The following is a 17751-nucleotide window of genomic DNA, read 5'->3' as shown; positions in this document are numbered from 1 at the left end:
CTCCAATGACATGCCATTCTCCCAGCAGCTAGCTTCGCTAATGTCAGGCTCCATGTTTTTACCTTATAATAATTAGCTCCTCCAATGACATGCCATTCTCCCAGCAGCTAGCCTCGCTAATGTCAGGCTCCATGTTTTTATCTTATAATAATTAGCTCCTCCAATGACATGCCATTCTCCCAGCAGCTAGCCTCGCTAATGTCAGGCTCCATGTTTTTATCTTATAATAATTAGCTCCTCCAATGACATGCCATTCTCCCAGCAGCTAGCCTCGCTAATGTCATGCTCCATGTTTTTATCTTATAATAATTAGCTCCTCCAATGACATGCCATTCTCCCAGCAGCTAGCCTCGCTCATGTCAGGCTCCATGTTTTTATCTTATAATAATTAGCTAGCTACATAAATAGATACGCTAGCCCAGGGGTGTCAAACTCAATCAGCGCACGAACCATATCGGGAAAAAAACAATGACTTTGCGTTTTAACATATTAAGACAAAATATATATAAAAATATATATATAATACTTGTCATTTGCTGCTATGCTTGCAGATGTGCATAATATGTTTGCGACCACCCTAATCAAAGAGTATTTAATAACTACGAATAACAACAACGTTGAAACTTTATAGTTTGTCTGAATTGGCGGGTTTTACACACCAGCCAAGCTTCTGGGAGAACACCATTAGCATGTGAAATTTTATTTAACGAGGTAAGTCAGTTAATTAAGAACAAATTCTTATTTACAATGACTGCCTAGGAACAGTGGGTTAACTGCCCATTCAGGGGCAGAACGTTTGAACTTGGCTACCCTGCCACCCCACTTAAACCATGTTTTCACGGTTGAATGGTGCATTGCTGTATGGTCCACTCAAAATGTAGCTATTGTAGTTGAGTCGCGATCTTAGGCTACAGCTCAAATGGGTGCTGTAATTGGTCCACATGTTTCTATTTTGTTACAGGTTTATTTGGGGGGGTATTTAAATGTCAAGCTTTAAAAAAATGAAGCCAGACTGCAACATTTTAGTAGCATAACGAGGACCTTTGGCACCTGTGTCTGTACACTTTCTATCTGCTGCAAACTGTTAACGGGACACACTAAAGCAGCACAATTGAAGTTTTCACTTCATCACATATAGTCAGGCAGGTGCTGATGGGATATTAACAAGTGCCAGCGGGTGTGGGTGAACAAACAGTTGACCTGCGATCCACAAACACACAGCATATGACTGATAAGTGGTCAGTTTTGGTGGCTACTTCTCCTTATTGTGAAAGAATTCTGCTCACTCAGGCAATATCCGTTTGCCAGGCCCAAATAGGGAGCAGGTGGCAGGAAGAGGAAGGAGGCTGAACGTCCCTAACCAGAAACAGAGTGTTGACGGCCGCGGTTTCTATTGCCTGGGCTTATAGCAGGGACCTGCAGACCGTAGGCATTATCCTGTCCTGTCAATTCCTCAACCAGGCCTTCTGGAAACCTTGCGCAGAAGGGATAAAGCACACACACACACACAATCATGCAATCGTAGCATATGCACACACATAAAAACACACACATATTAAATAAAACATTACACTGTATGACTGTTGATACCCACAATTTTTCTAAAATAGATGATCTTTGGATCATAGCGTAATATGATTAACATCTAACTCATTTATTGCAACCACATCCTGACATAACCCCCTGACTTAACCCCCTGACTTAACCCCCTGACATTACACCCTGACATTACACCCTGACATTACACCCTGACATTACACCCTGACATTACACCCTGACATTACACCCTGACATTACCCCCTGACTTAACCCCCTGACTTAACCCCCTGACTTAACCCCCTGACTTAACCACCTGACATTACACCCTGACATTACACCCTGACATTACCCCCTGACTTAACCCCCTGACTTAACCACCTGACATTACACCCTGACATTACCCCCTGACATTACCCCCTGACATTACCCCTGACATTACACCCTGACATTACCCCCTGACTTAACCCCCTGACTTAACCCCCTGACTTAACCCCCTGACTTAACCCCTTGACTTAACCACCTGACATTACACCCTGACACAGAGGATACCCTCTCCATTACACCCTGACACAGAGGATGCCCTCTCCATTACACCCTGACACACAGAGGATACCCTCTCCATAACACCCTGACACAGAGGATACCCTCTCCATTACACCCTGACACACAGAGGATACCCTCTCCATTACACCCTGACACAGAGGATACCCTCTCCATTACACCCTGACACAGAGGATACCCTCTCCATTACACCCTGACACACAGAGGATACCCTCTCCATTACACCCTGACACAGAGGATACCCTCTCCATAACACCCTGACACACAGAGGATACCCTCTCCATTACACCCTGACACATAGAGGATAACCTCTCCATTACACCCTGACACAGAGGATAACCTCTCCATTACACCCTGACACAGAGATACCCTCTCCATTACACCCTGACACACAGAGATACCCTCTCCATTACACCCTGACACAGAGGATAACCTCTCCATTACACCCTGACACAGAGATACCCTCTCCATTACACCCTGACACAGAGATAACCTCTCCATTACACCCTGACACAGAGGATAACCTCTCCATTACACCCTGACACAGAGATACCCTCTCCATTACACCCTGACACAGAGGATAACCTCTCCATTACACCCTGACACAGAGATACCCTCTCCATTACACCCTGACACAGAGATACCCTCTCCATTACACCCTGACACACAGAGATACCCTCTCCATTACACCCTGACACAGAGGATAACCTCTCCATTACACCCTGACACAGAGGATACCCTCTCCATTACAAACGCTGGGTTGCAGACTGAGTAGATTAATTGAAGTTTATAAACATTGATAACAAAATTCTCAAAACAGTATGCCAGGCACAGACGCTCACTTCGGCCAACCGGAGTTCTGCTGGGAGAAAACCAAACCCCTAGTATGAGTGACATGGGAGGTCCTGGGGGGGGGTCTGGGGATGTGATTGGTTTGACTGCTTCAACACACTACGCTTACAACCCATTCGGTCAACAGGATGAATGATTCATGTGGTTTCTACAGTGAGTAGTGGTCTCCTGTGGGATGGGGGTTTAAACCACGGTCAATGGGAACGTAACAGTGGACAAGCTCACATGGGAGACCCCTGTCAATTAGGCCTATGTATAAGGGACAAGGGACCAAGTGTTGCTAGGAATCACTCTTAAAACAGCTGTGTGTCAAACCAGGTCTGGCAGGTATAGTGTAATATGTGACAATACACCCCAGGTATACTTTCAAGGTATAGGGACATTTTAGTTTATTTCAGTATGCTATATAGGCTATTATACACTGGGTGGTTCGAGGCCTGAATGCTGATTGGCTGGCAGCCGGTATATCAGACCGTATACCACGGGTATGGCAAAACATGTATTTTTACTGTTCTTATTAAATTGGTAACCAGTTCACAATAGTAATAAGGCCCCTTGGGGGGTTTGTGGTATATTGCCACGGCTAAGGGCTACGGGTCATATACCACGGCTAAGGGCTGTGTCCAGACACTCTGCGTTGAGTCGTGGCTAAGAACAGCCCTTAGCCATGATATATTGGCAATATACCACAAACCCCCAAGGTGCCTTATTGCTTACAAATGATGGGAACCATAGGCTACAGACCATAGGATACAGACTAGAGGTCGACCGATTAATCGGAATGGCCGATTAATTAGGGCCGATTTCAAGTTTTCATAACAATCGGAAATCGGTATTTTTGGGTGCTGATTTCCGATAGTGTTTTTATTTAAACAAACAAACATTTGTTTTATATACCTTTGCACAGTTAACTAGTCCAACGCTCTAACCATTGCACTCCACGAGTAGCCTGCCTGTTACGCGAATGTAGTAGAAGCCAAGGTAAATTGCTAGCTAGCATTAAACTTATCTTATAAAAAAACAATCAATCATAATCACTAGTTATAGCTACTGATCCAGTTTAGCAGGCAATATTAACCAGGTGAAATTGTGTCATTTCTCTTGCGTTCATTGCACGCAGAGTCAGGGTATATGCAACAGTTTGGGCTGCCTGGCTCATTGCGAACTAATTTGCCAGAATTGTATGTAATTATGACATAACATTGAAGGTTGTGCAATGTAACAAGAATATTTAGACTTATGGATGCCACCCGTTAGATAAAATACCAAACGGTTCCATATTTCACTGAAGTAATAAACGTTTTGTTTTCGAAATGATAGTTTCCGGATTCGATCATATTAATGACCAAAGGCTCGTATTTCTGTGTGTTATTATGTTATAATTAAGTCTGATTTGATAGAGCAGTCTTACTGAGCAGCAGCAGGCCCGTAATCATTCATTCAAACAGCACTTCCGTGCGTTTTGCCAGCAGCTCTTCGCAAGCACAGCGCTGTTTATGACTTGTAGCCTATCAGCCTAATGTCTGGTGTAACCAATGTGAAATGGCTAGCTAGTTAGCTGGGTGGTGTGCGCTAATACTGTTTCAAACGTCACTCGCTTTTAGATTTGGAGTAGTTATTCCCCTTGCTCTGCAAGGGCCGTGGCTTTTTTGGAGCGATGGGTAACGATGCTTCGAGTGTGGCTGTCGATGTGTTCCTGGTTAAGAGCCCAGGTAGGGGCGAGGAGAGGGACGGAAGCTATACTGTTACACTGGCAATACTATAGTGCCTATAAGTACATCCAATAGTCAAAGGTATATGAAATACAAATGGTATAGAGATAAATAGTCCTATAAATACTATATTAACTACAACCTAAAACCTCTTACCTTGGAATATTGAAGTCTCATGTTAAAAGGAACCACCAACTTTCATATGTTCTCATGTTCTGAGCAAGGAACTGAAACGTTAGCTTTTTTACATGGCACACGTTACTTTATTCTCCAACACTTTGTTTTTGCATTATTTAAACCAAATTGAACATGTTTCATTATTTATTTGAGGCTAAATTGATTTTATTGATGATTTATATTAAGTTAAAATAAGTGTTAATTCAGTATTGTTGTAATTATTGTTGTTTATTTTTGTCATTATTACAAAGAAAAAATAAAATACAAATCGGCTGATTAATCGGAAGTGGCTTTTTTGGTCCTCCAATAATCGGTATCGGTATTGAAAAATCATAATCGGTTGACCTCTAATACAGACCCTAGGATACAGACCCTAGGATACAGACCCTAGGATACAGACCATAGGCTACAGACCCTAGGATACAGACCATAGGATACAGACCCTAGGCTACAGACCATAGGATACAGACCATAGGATACAGACCCTAGGATACAGACCATAGGATACAGACCCTAGGCTACAGACCCTAGGATACAGACCCTAGGATACAGACCCTAGGCTACAGACCATAGGCTACAGACCCTAGGCTATAGACCCTAGGATACAGACCCTAGGATACTGACCCTAGGATACAGACCCTAGGATACAGACCCTAGGATACAGACCCTAGGCTACAGACCCTAGGATACAGACCCTAGGCTACAGACCCTAGGATACAGACCCTAGGCTACAGACCCTAGGCTACAGACCTTAGGCTACAGACCCTAGGCTACAGACCCTAGGATACAGACCCTAGGATACAGACCCTAGGCTACAGACCCTAGGATACAGACCCTAGGCTATAGACCCTAGGCTATAGACCCTAGGCTACAGACCCTAGGCTACAGACCCTAGGCTACAGACCCTAGGCTACAGACCATAGGCTACAGACCCTAGGCTACAGACCATAGGCTACAGACCCTAGGCTACAGACCCTAGGATACAGACCATAGGCTACAGACCCTAGGCTATAGACCCTAGGCTACAGACCCTAGGCTGCAGACCCTAGGATACAGACCATAGGCTACAGACCCTAGGCTATAGACCCTAGGCTACAGACCCTAGGATACAGACCCTAGGCTATAGACCCTAGGCTACAGACCCTAGGATACAGACCATAGGCTACAGACCCTAGGATACAGACCCTAGGATACAGACCCTAGGCTACAGACCATAGGCTACAGACCCTAGGCTATAGACCCTAGGATACAGACCATAGGCTACAGACCCTAGGCTATAGACCCTAGGCTACAGACCCTAGGATACAGACCATAGGCTACAGACCCTAGGATACAGACCCTAGGATACAGACCCTAGGATACAGACCTTAGGCTACAGACCCTAGGATACAGACCATAGGCTACAGACCCTAGGATACAGACCCTAGGATACAGACCCTAGGATACAGACCCTAGGCTACAGACCCTAGGATACAGACCATAGGCTACAGACCCTAGGATACAGACCCTAGGCTACAGACCCTAGGCTACAGACCATAGGATACAGACCATAGGCTACAGACCCTAGGATACAGACCCTAGGATACAGACCCTAGGATACAGACCCTAGGATACAGACCCTAGGCTACAACTTTGTATCACAGATATGTGTTGAGTTAGATAGTGGTGCATGGTGTATGACTCACCTTCCACGAGTAAGTATGAGGTTGATATTTTAAGAGGGTTGGTATATGGGCTATTATTCATTGAGCCCGCCCAAAAGAGCCCCACAGGTGCCATAACACCCATAAAACCTAGTGGTCAAACTGGGAAATTTTCCCAGTTTTCCCACTATGTAAATACCAGGGTAAACCTACACGAAACACAGCCCTTATTTTAAGTGTTTCTAAAATCCCCTATGGGAAAAAATGAATGGTGGAAAAACGATTGGAAAACCATTTCCTTATAAGTACTTATAGGTATTGTGACTCATAGTCTATCTAGGCCTATATCACATGTTTTTGGAATAGCTTAGAACAGGTGCACAGTGCCCCCACAGTGCTCCACAGTGCCCCCACAGTGCTCCACAGTGCCCCACAGTGCTCCACAGTGCCTCCACAGTGCCTCCACAGTGCCGCCACAGTGCCTCCACAGTGCCTCCACAGTGCCGCCACAGTGCCTCCATACACAGTGACGTTTAGCGACTGCATGCATGTATTGTTGTAATACTTTCATGTTAATCTACATAAAAATGAAGCCACACAAGAGACGCAGGTGTCAGTCACTACTTCACCGTGTTTAACCGGAGTTAATGCAATAACATTAAACTGTTGCGCGCGGGAAATAGGTTCTTTGCGCGAATGCGTAGACAAATGAGGCGAACATATATATATATATATTTATTTATTTATATATATAAATATATATATAAATAAATTGCCTACATATTGCGCGCTCACTGACAGTGAGACCAAATAATCGCCGCGGCAGTGGCACTATTATAACGGACTAATAATAACCTACACGTTCGTTTGTAAAACGAGGTAGATAAATTAAGCCATCAGGTTGTTTAGTGTTGTCCTATATACATTTCCGTTTAGTTTTCCTCCATTGTATTCCTCAGTGTGACGCCTCAACACACCCTCACGATGGGCAAATCCATGCGCTGTGATAACCAAGACATCATGAGAGTAAATCCTCTCATACATAGTAACAGTGTTACATGTCAGTGTTCCCAGCAAAGACTGGTTGAACACCCAGCTGGCCAGATCCATCTAATGGTATAACGGCCAATAACTTTAATAATAATAATAATAATGATAATAATAATAATAATGATCAAAACGTTGTTTAAATGTTTTTTTTATTATGACTATTGACATAAAAACACCAGGAAATCAACTCAAAGTGATTATAATTTAGGAAATCTGTTCCCAAGTATTCCCACGCATAGAGAGACGTATAGTATGTGATTTTATCCGCATGTAATCAAGGTTCGAAATGACTCTCTGGTTTAACTATGTTCCAGTCCCCCGACCATCCTTTCAAGGAAACATAGTCCAAAGGTTGTAATGTAATTGGGGAACCCTGCTGTAATAACTAACTATACACATAATGCCTTTGTATTGCAGCCGACGGATTAAAGAGAGCAGGTTTGTAAAGGGATTAAATGGACTACAGACAGATGTTGATGCAGCACAACGACCCTTTTGTCTGTTTATCAACCGTCATTGAGCCAGATGTGACTGATTAACAACAGTGATTTAAGGAGTTTATCATTCGTGATAAAGATGTAAGCTGTGTAGAGCTGAGAGTGAATATTTCATTCATGTGTAGGCGTAAAACATGTGCTCGACTGGGTAACGCCACGGCATCCACGTTGCCATTAGGCTACAGTAGTGACAGCCATAGAACGCGAGCATGCTGGTGATGCTGGCCATCGGGATACAGAACTCCCTGAGAGCATCCATAAACCATAAATACAGAGCATCCATATACGGAACTGGAAACACTGATGTGTCAGATACAAAATGTAAGATACTTACATGTTAATGTTCTTTTAGGCACCCAACCGTTGTCTCTCGACCTTGATGCCTTCGGGTGGATGAAGTCATGATTCAAATTTCTACGGAAATGTACAATGATATGGAACGTCGTTCGTCATTTGTTGGTCCTCGCAGTTATTCTAGGTCTATGGCGGCAGCGTCCTGTGGCCGCTAAACGCTGCTTGATCCGCACATTCAAAGAGGCTGATGTCGCCCAATGATATTCGCCCCCCTATGGCGCTATCGCGTCTGGACCAATTGGCGTGATGCAGGATCTCGCGAATGAGAGGTGTCGATAAGAGTGAGTTGTGGCTTCACGGTGATTATTATTATTTTTTTACAATATTATGTGGAATTATGAGTCTAGGCTACATGGAGATGTCGTTCATTTCAACAGTGTACATGATGCAATGTTAAATGGGAGAACGTGTAGTCTAGAAGAATGAGAATGATTTTGGAGAAGCTTCTACTGTAGCCTACCAATATGTTTATGGTTTTCCATATTTACAAATATTTACAAACATTTTTCTTTCACTGCTGTTGTGTTGTAGGCTAGTCTGCAACCCTGTCTGGGTGTAATTAAATCCATGTCACGTTTGGGTTGTCATGTTGAGGCCATCTGAGGGTTGCAGTTTGCAGTAGCACCTTCTTCTTCAGGAAGTGATGTTCCCCTGGATGTTAGGCTCTCCTTAGTGGCTGTAGGGTGCATGTCAGAGGCAGACCAAGTGCATCCCAGTCTCATACCGCTCGCGTCGCGTGTGCGAGCATTGCAAAATAAATGTAGAAATCCATGTCATTAAAATCTTGCACCCACACTGCTCGTGTACGCCAAGGAGCGTCTGCGTTGCCAAGGGCTAAAAAATAGAAGTCATTCCTATTTCTGACAGATTGCGCTGCAAGTCCTGCCTCTCCCATGTCCTCATTGGTTTATAGAAGCAGGTACCCACGTGCCATCTCCTCATTGGTTATACCCACATTGTTGATTGAAAGACGAATGCCGGTTGTCATGGTAATACTATGAAAGTTTAGATGCCAATCACCATATAAGCTAAAAGATGAAAAAGCCTGGAAGGATAGATGACTACAAACGAATCGGTTGACCGTTTTTATGTGTGGATTTATTGTCGGAGTAGAGGACCTTGTGCATTTCAGGTAAAATAACATCCTAATGTTTATATCTCAGGACAAATTAGCTAGCAACAGCAAGCTAGCTAAATAGGGCAAATTAGCTAGCAAGTGTAAGCTAACTAGCTAAATTGTCCCCAAATTAATGTCATTGGTTCAGAGTTTGCTTTGATATTTTAACCTGTGTGTCGTGATCGCGTGTGGTGTAGGGGGACAAAATACATCTATGCACGATGTCGCACCCGCGCAGCCGGTTTGGGTTCCGTGTCAGAGGTTTGTCTGTTTTTGTGGTCAGATGAGAAGTTTTGTTTTCTGCTATAGTTGAGTTCACAAGCAATGCATTTAAAGGTTCTGTTGTTGATGCAATTAAAATATGTGTGCAGTTAGTGTGCAGAGTCTCTCTCTCACTGTCATGTAAATTACTCTCTCCCTTATCAGTCATGTTACTTATTGTAACGCTCGTCTGATGAAGAGTGAGGAGTGGACCAATGCGCAGCGTGGTATGCGTTTATGATTTTTTATTAACTCAGAACACATTGAACAAAAATAACAAAGAGACAAACCAACAGTTCTGTAAGGTAAACAAACTAAACAGAAAACTACACACAAAACACAAGTGGGAAAAGGCTACCTAAGTATGGCTCCCAATCAGAGACAACGATAGACACCTGTCCCTGATTGAGAACCATACCAGGCAAAAAAAAAACATAGAAATAAATAAACTAGAATGCCCACCCAAGTCACTCCCTGGCCTAACCAAAATAGAGAATAAAAACCTCTATGGCCAGGGCGTGACACTTCTCTACTTTTATCACTGTCGTGTAAATGATCTCTTCCCTTATCACGGTCACGTTCTTCATAACGAGGAGACCAAGGTGCAGCGTGATAAGAATGCATACTTATTTTAATGAAGAATAAACACTGAACAAACTATACAAAACAAAACGAACGTGAAGCTATGAGACACGAGTACTGACAGGCAACTACACATAGACAATAACCCACGAAATACCCAAGGAATATGGCTACCGAAATATGGTCCCCAATCAGAGACAACGATAAACAGCTGCCTCTGATTGGGAACCAATCTAGTCAACCATAAATACAGTATGTAAACACCAAGACATAGAAGAACCCCTAGACAAAACAAAAACGACACAAACCACCCCTGTCACACCCTGACCTAACCAAAATAATAAAGAAAACAAAGATAACTAAGGTCAGGGCATGACATCATGTAAATTATCTCTCCCTTACCACTGTCATGTTAGTTATCTCTCCCTTACCACTGTCATGTTAATTATCTCTCCCTTACCACTGTCATGTTAATTATCTCTCCCTTACCACTGTCATGTTAGTTATCTCTCCCTTACCACTGTCATGTTAATTATCTCTCCCTTACCACTGTCATGTTAGTTATCTCTCCCTTACCACTGTCATGTTAATTATCTCTCCCTTACCACTGTCATGTTAGTTATCTCTCCCTTACCACTGTCATGTTAGTTATCTCTCCCTTACCACTGTCATGTTAATTATCTCTCCCTTACCACTGTCATGTTAATTATCTCTCCCTTACCACTGTCATGTTAGTTATCTCTCCCTTACCACTGTCATGTTAATTATCTCTCCCTTACCACTGTCATGTTAGTTATCTCTCCCTTACCACTGTCATGTTAGTTATCTCTCCCTTACCACTGTCATGTTAGTTATCTCTCCCTTACCACTGTCATGTTAGTTAGGTAGGTTAACACATGATAGGAACACAGTGGTATAAAGGATATTGGGGACAAAAAAAACAACATCTTAGCTTGTCCTCCTGTAAGTGTGCTGTGTAACACAGCCTCTGTTTGAAGTGTAGACATTAACGCCAAGGTCCGAAGCCTAGACATTAACACCAAGGTCTGAAGCCTAGACATTAACCCCAAGGTCTGAAGCCTAGAAATTAACACCAAGGTCTGAAGCCTAGACATTAACCCCAAGGTCTGAAGACAATCTCATATCTCTGCACTGATTAACCAGTAGGGTGTGATGTTGGACTTCTTTACTTCGTTGCTACTTTCAGGTACCTGAAGAATTTCTGGCTGTGCATCAAAGCCGTGATGTACCATGGGTAAATTGTGACCGACTGACTGATCTACATATAATATTGAGTAGTTATTTATGATGCAAGGTGATTTGGAGATTAGTCAGTCTCTGTGTCTGTAGAGCTGAATGTACACGTAGAGAGGGTGTGGTTAAAGTGTTTCACAACCACGATGAATAGATGTGAAACTAAAAGCTGTTTCCTCATTTTTACACAGGATTAGGTAAGGATCTGGTGTGAGAGATGGCGTCTACAACGTACGTAGAGGAACTAACCTGTTCTGTGTGTCTCTCTCTCTTCACTGATCCAGTCAGCCTCTCCTGTGGTCACTCATTTTGTCGACAATGTTTTACAAACTTTCGGAGAACACAGAATCTGTGTCCTCATTGCCGGGCTAGAATCTCAACAGCTGAGGGAAATCTCTCAACCAATCACATTCTGAAGAGCTTGGCCGACAAAGCTAAAGAGGAAGCAATACGCGACGAGAAGACAAGGGTGAGTTTTTAACATTTCACATTTTAGCAGATGCTTTTATCCAAAGAAACTTACAGGAGCAATTAGGGTTAAAGGCCTTGCTTAAGGGCACATGTACATACTTTTCACCTAGTCGGCCCGAGGATTCGAACCAGCAACCTGAAAATATATTACAAGTCAGCATTTTTGCACATTTCATTCACTACCTGTGTTTTGTATGCTTTATCCGGGATGTTATGGAGAAAATAATAATAATAATTCACTCCGCTTATTTTTTCTAAGGGGACTGAGTGGTTGTGTCCAGACCATGACGAGAAACTGAAACTATTCTGTGAGACAGACCAACAGTTGGTTTGCGTCATATGCCGGGACGGGGAGAAGCATGACGGGCATAAGTTTAAACCTATCAAAGAGGCAGCCTCAGCTAGGAGGAGGGAATTAGATGAGGCCATTCAGTTCCACACTAGTGACAACAGCTCCGTGGAGCACCTGGCCAAACAACAGGAAAAAGAGATGACAAAAACCAAGACTAAGTCCTGTCAGCTGAGGACTCAAATCAGCAGCCAGTTTGAAGAGATGCACCAGTTTCTGAAGAAGAGGGAAGATCAGATAAAGAATGAGTTGCAGGAGAAAGAAGAGAAGACCTTGACGAAGATGAGAGGGAATTTAGAGAGTATGGAGTTGATACTGTCAGAGAGGAAAGAGAAGGAGGTGATGATGAAATCTGCTCAGGACATCCCAGACAGCGAGGGTTTCCTGCAGTGGTGGAATGAACGGAGCTGGTCTGAGGTGGAGGCACTAAAGAACAGGGACATGCCACCGCCAGACCGTCATGGGGAGGACACGACTGAAACGCAAGGAGCCACCAAGGAGCGTCAAACAAGTCCAGGGTGGATGACCTAAAGGTGACACCTGTCTCCCTCTCTTTGGGGCCCTATGAGTCTCACCTGCAGTTCTTTGTGTGGAAGGAGATGCTGCAGGTAATCAATCCTCTACCAGAGAGACTAACACTACAAACAGTGAGTCAGAAACTGACTATCTCCAATGACAGACGCAGTGCGTTTTGTACTCCCAGAAATGTGGAATCAGCTCATTCAGCTCGACATCAATCACAACAATCAAAATTACTGAGTAACAGTAAGTTCAGCACTGGACAACACTGCTGGGAAATAGAAGTGGGAAGTGGGGCTTTCTGGGAACTGGGAGTTAAAAGAAATTTGGGGTTTTTTTGGTTCAAACTTTTTGGTTCAAAAACAATGTGTCTCAGGTATAGAAATCAAAAATATACTGTTCATGGTATGGGTACCGAAAAACAAATCCTTTTAAGAGATACACCTCGAAAGATAGCTCTATACCTAAGTTGTGCAACCAAGGAACTCTCTTTCTACAATGCAGATGACATGTCGCTTATCTATACTCTAGTCTGTTATTGGGAAGACGTGTCAGCCTATTTCAACATTGGTGAATGTGATGGAGTAGATTCTGACCCCCTGACAGTCTGCTGGTATTGATCTGCTTATCATAGACCCCCTGACAGTCTGGTATGGATCTGCTTATCATAGACCCCCTGACAGTCTGCTGGTATTGATCTGCTTATCATAGATCCCCTGACAGTCTGGTATTGATCTGCTTATCATAGACCCCCTGACAGTCTGCTGGTATTGATCTGCTTATCATAGACCCCCTGACAGTCTGGTATGGATCTGCTTATCATAGACCCCCTGACAGTCTGGTATTGATCTGCTTATCATAGACTACATGACAATCTGTTGGTATTGATCTGCTTATCATAGACCCCCTGACAGTCTGGTATTGATCTGCTTATCATAGACCCCCTGACAGTCTGGTATGGATCTGCTTATCATAGATCCCCTGACAGTCTGGTATTGATCTGCTTATCATAGATCCCCTGACAGTCTGGTATTGATCTGCTTATCATAGATCCCCTGACAGTCTGCTGGTATTGATCTGCTTATCATAGATCCCCTGACAGTCTGCTGGTATTGATCTGCTTATCATAGACTCCCTGACAGTATGCTGGTATTGATCTGCTTATCATAGACTCCCTGACAGTATGCTGGTATTGATCTGCTTATCATAGACCCCCTAACAGTCTGGTATTGATCTGCTTATCATAGACCCCCTGACAGTCTGGTATTGATCTGCTTATCATAGACTACCTGACAATCTGCTGGTAATGATCTGCTTATCATAGATCCCCTAACAGTTTGGTATTGATCTGCTTATCATAGACCCCCTGACAGTCTGGTATTGATCTGCTTATCATAGATCCCCTGACAGTCTGGTATTGATCTGCTTATCATAGACCCCCTGACAATCTGGTATTGATCTGCTTATCATAGACCCCCTGACAGTCTGGTATTGATCTGCTTATCATAGACCCCCTGACAGTCTGGTATGGATCTGTTTATCATAGATCCCCTGACAATCTGGTATGGATCTGTTCTGATTTGAAATGTTTTGCATGTCAGCCGTCAAGCTGTCAAGATTTTGGACTTTCAAGAAGCAACATGTCTCCAGCCACATGTAACTGGTAATATAATATAATAACCAGCCACTATCCTAGCTAGGGGGTGTAACTCGTAATATAATATAATGACCAGCCACTATCCTAGCTAGGGGGTGTAACTCGTAATATAATATAATAACCAGCCCCTATCCTAGCTAGGGGGTGTAACTCATAATATAATATAATAACCAGCCACTATCCTAGCTAGGGAGTGTAACTCATAATATAATATAATAACCAGCCACTATCCTAGCTAGGGGGTGTAACTCATAATATAATATAATAACCAGCCACTATCCTAGCTAGGGGGTGTTACTCATAATATAATATAATAAACAGCCACTATCCTAGCTAGGGGTGTAACTCGTAATATAATATAATAACCAGCCACTATCCTAGCTAGGGGGTGTAACTCGTAATATAATATAATAACCAGCCACTATCCTAGCTAGGGGGTGTAACTCGTAATATAATATAATAACCAGCCCCTATCCTAGCTAGGGGGTGTAACTCATAATATAATATAATAACCAGCCACTATCCTAGCTAGGGGGTGTAACTCATAATATAATATAATAACCAGCCACTATCCTAGCTAGGGAGTGTAACTCATAATATAATATAATAACCAGCCACTATCCTAGCTAGGGGGTGTTACTCATAATATAATATAATAACCAGCCACTATCCTCGCTAGGGAGTGTAACTCATAATATAATATAATAACCAGCCACTATCCTAGCTAGGGAGTGTAACTCATAATATAATATAATAACCAGCCACTATCCTAGCTAGGGGGTGTTACTCATAATATAATATAATAACCAGCCACTATCCTAGCTAGGGAGTGTAACTCGTAATATATAAACTAGTATGCAGACTACTATTACTGATACCAGCTTCTATCCTCTCATCATGCAGACTACTTGATAGTGGAATTTCTAAATTCCTATATGTTTTATAGCCAAAATCAATTTCACACTCTCTCTAAGTCATTAATGAGGTGTAAGTTCATTAATTATGCATGAAGTAGATCGAGACCAGTCTTAAAAGCCAGGTAAGAGCGTTTAATTCCAGAGAGTACTCTTCACATACACATATTTCCACAGGTTATAAACTGAAAATGACGTCAGAGTTTTCTAAACGTTCTATCTATTTCACAAGTAGAGGGGCCCTCTAGCTCTCGAGCCTTCGCGTTATCAGCACAGAGTCAAGGCCAGTCAGTATAAATCAACATTCTAGACAGCCTGGAGATGGGCCGTTCCTACCACCTGGAGATTGTACAAATGTATGAACTAAGGAACAGACCTTCATTGTTACTAAACTCCTGACTACATTATATACAATTGGGAAAGGGAGCAAGAGAGAAAATTCACATGTACAGTACATTATAGCATTTGGACTAGTCAGTTCTGATTGGAATGTATACATAATTAGTCATTTCAACCATAATACATTCATTAGGCCCTAATCTATGGATTTCACATGACTGGGAATACATTCATTAGGCCCTAATCTATTGATTTCACATGACTGGGAACACAGCTATGTTTCTGTTGGTCAAAGATACGTTTACAAAAACAGGTAGGGACCTGGAGCAGAAAATCAGTCAGTATTTGGTGTGACTACTATTTGCCGCATAGAGCGCGACACATCTCCTTCACATAGTCACGTTCTGACCTTTATTTCCTTTGTTTTGTATTCATTATTTAGTATGGTCAGGGCGTGAGTTGGGGTGGGCAGTCTATGTTTGTTTTTCTATGATTTTGGGATATCTATGTTTCGGCCTAGTATGGTTCTCAATCAGAGGCAGGTGTCATTAGTTGTCTCTGATTGAGAATTATACTTAGGTAGCCTGGGTTGCACTGTTTGTTTGTGGGTGATTGTCTATGTTAGTGGCTTATGTCAGCACAGGTCTCATTTGTAGCTTCACGGTCGTTATTTGTTTATTGTTTTTGTATAGTTTATATTCAGTGTTCAGATCTTTCTTTAATTAAATATTCATCATGAACACATACCACACCGCATTTTGGTCCTCCGATCCTTCTCGCCTCTCCTCTTCAGATGAAGAGGAGGACGCCCGTGACATAGTGTTGATTAGGCTGTTGATTGTGGACTGTGGAATGTTGTCTCAATACTCTTCAATGGCTGTGTGAAGTTGCTGGATATTGGCAGGAACTGGAACACACTGTCGTACAAGTCAATCCAGAGCATCCTAAACATGCTCAATGGGTGACATGTCTGGTGAGTATGAAGTCCATGGAAGAACTGGGACTTTTTCAGCTTCCAGGAATTGTGTACAGATACGCGCGACATGGGGCTGTGCATTATCATGCTGAAACATGAGGTGATGGCAACGGATCAATTGTCACACCCTGACCTTAGTGTTCTTCGTTTTCCTTGTTATTTTGGTTAGGTCAGGGTGTGACATGGGTGATATATGTGTTTTTACTTGTCTAGGGGTTTTGTATGTTTATGGGGCTGTATCTTTTCCAGGTCTATGGTTGCCTAGATTGGTTCTCAATTAGAGGCAGGTGCTTAATCGTTGTCTCTGATTGGGAACCATATTTAGGCAGCCATGTTCATTGGGTATTTTGTGGGTGATTTGTCTTCTGTCTTTGTGTCTATGCACCAGATAGGACTGTTGGTTTTTTCCACATTTGTTGTTTTGGTATTTTGTATGGTTCACATTTATGATCTTTATTAAACATGATGAACACTAACCACGCAGCGCTTTGGTCCTCTCCTTCGTCCACAGAAGAAAGCCGTTACATGAATGGCACGATAATGGGCCTCAGGATCTCATCACGGTATCTCTGTGCATTCAAATTGCCATCGATAAAATGCAGTTGTGTTAGTTGTCCGTAGCTTATGCCTGCCCATACCACAACCCCACCGCCACCATGAGACACTCTGTTCACAACGTTGACATCAGCAAACCGCTCGCACACACGACATCATACACGCCGTCTACCATCTGCCCGGTACAGTTCAACCGGGATTCAGCTGTGATGAGCACACTTCTCCAGCTTGCCGGTGGCCATCAAAGGTGAGCATTTGCCCACTGAAGTTGGTTCCGCAGTTGGTTACGAGGAACAGCAGTCCGGTAAAAAAAACCTTGTGAGGACGACGAGCACGCAGATGAGATTCCCTGAGATGGTTTCTGACAATTTG

At 42.9% G+C, this 17751-nt stretch overlaps 2 protein-coding genes across 3 annotated transcripts in view; one reads left to right on the top strand and one right to left on the bottom strand.

Annotated features, from left to right (window-relative positions):
* The window catches only part of LOC124045513 (solute carrier organic anion transporter family member 4A1-like), a 67536-nt gene extending 58996 nt beyond the window's left edge, over positions 1–8540 (bottom strand). The window contains exon 1 of one of the 2 annotated variants that reach the window (XM_046364855.1): positions 8366–8540. The gene's annotated coding sequence lies outside the window, so the exon portion shown is untranslated. The remainder of the gene's footprint in view (positions 1–8365) is intronic. The other variant, XM_046364852.1, reaches the window with a different exon arrangement.
* A 3211-nt stretch (positions 8541–11751) lies between these two features.
* Positions 11752–15996, top strand: LOC124045512 (nuclear factor 7, brain-like). The gene is made up of 2 exons (XM_046364851.1): positions 11752–12068; positions 12330–15996. The coding sequence occupies exons 1-2, from the start codon at positions 11817–11819 to the stop codon at positions 12948–12950; spliced, it is 873 nt and encodes a 290-aa protein (XP_046220807.1). The 5' UTR covers positions 11752–11816; the 3' UTR covers positions 12951–15996.
* The last annotated feature ends 1755 nt before the right edge of the window (positions 15997–17751 follow it).

Source organism: Oncorhynchus gorbuscha, linkage group LG10 (genome assembly GCF_021184085.1).
Source record: "Oncorhynchus gorbuscha isolate QuinsamMale2020 ecotype Even-year linkage group LG10, OgorEven_v1.0, whole genome shotgun sequence".
Classification (NCBI taxonomy): Eukaryota; Metazoa; Chordata; class Actinopteri; order Salmoniformes; family Salmonidae; genus Oncorhynchus; species Oncorhynchus gorbuscha.
This window is presented reverse-complemented; position numbering and strand designations above follow the sequence as displayed.

Coding starts and splice junctions, on each gene's coding strand:
- LOC124045512 (XM_046364851.1), top strand. CDS start 11,817: ATGGCGTCTACAACGTACGTAGAGGAACTAACCTGTTCTGTGTGTCTC. Junction 12,069..12,329: donor TACGCGACGAGAAGACAAGG/GTGAGTTTTTAA, acceptor ATTTTTTCTAAG/GGGACTGAGTGGTTGTGTCC.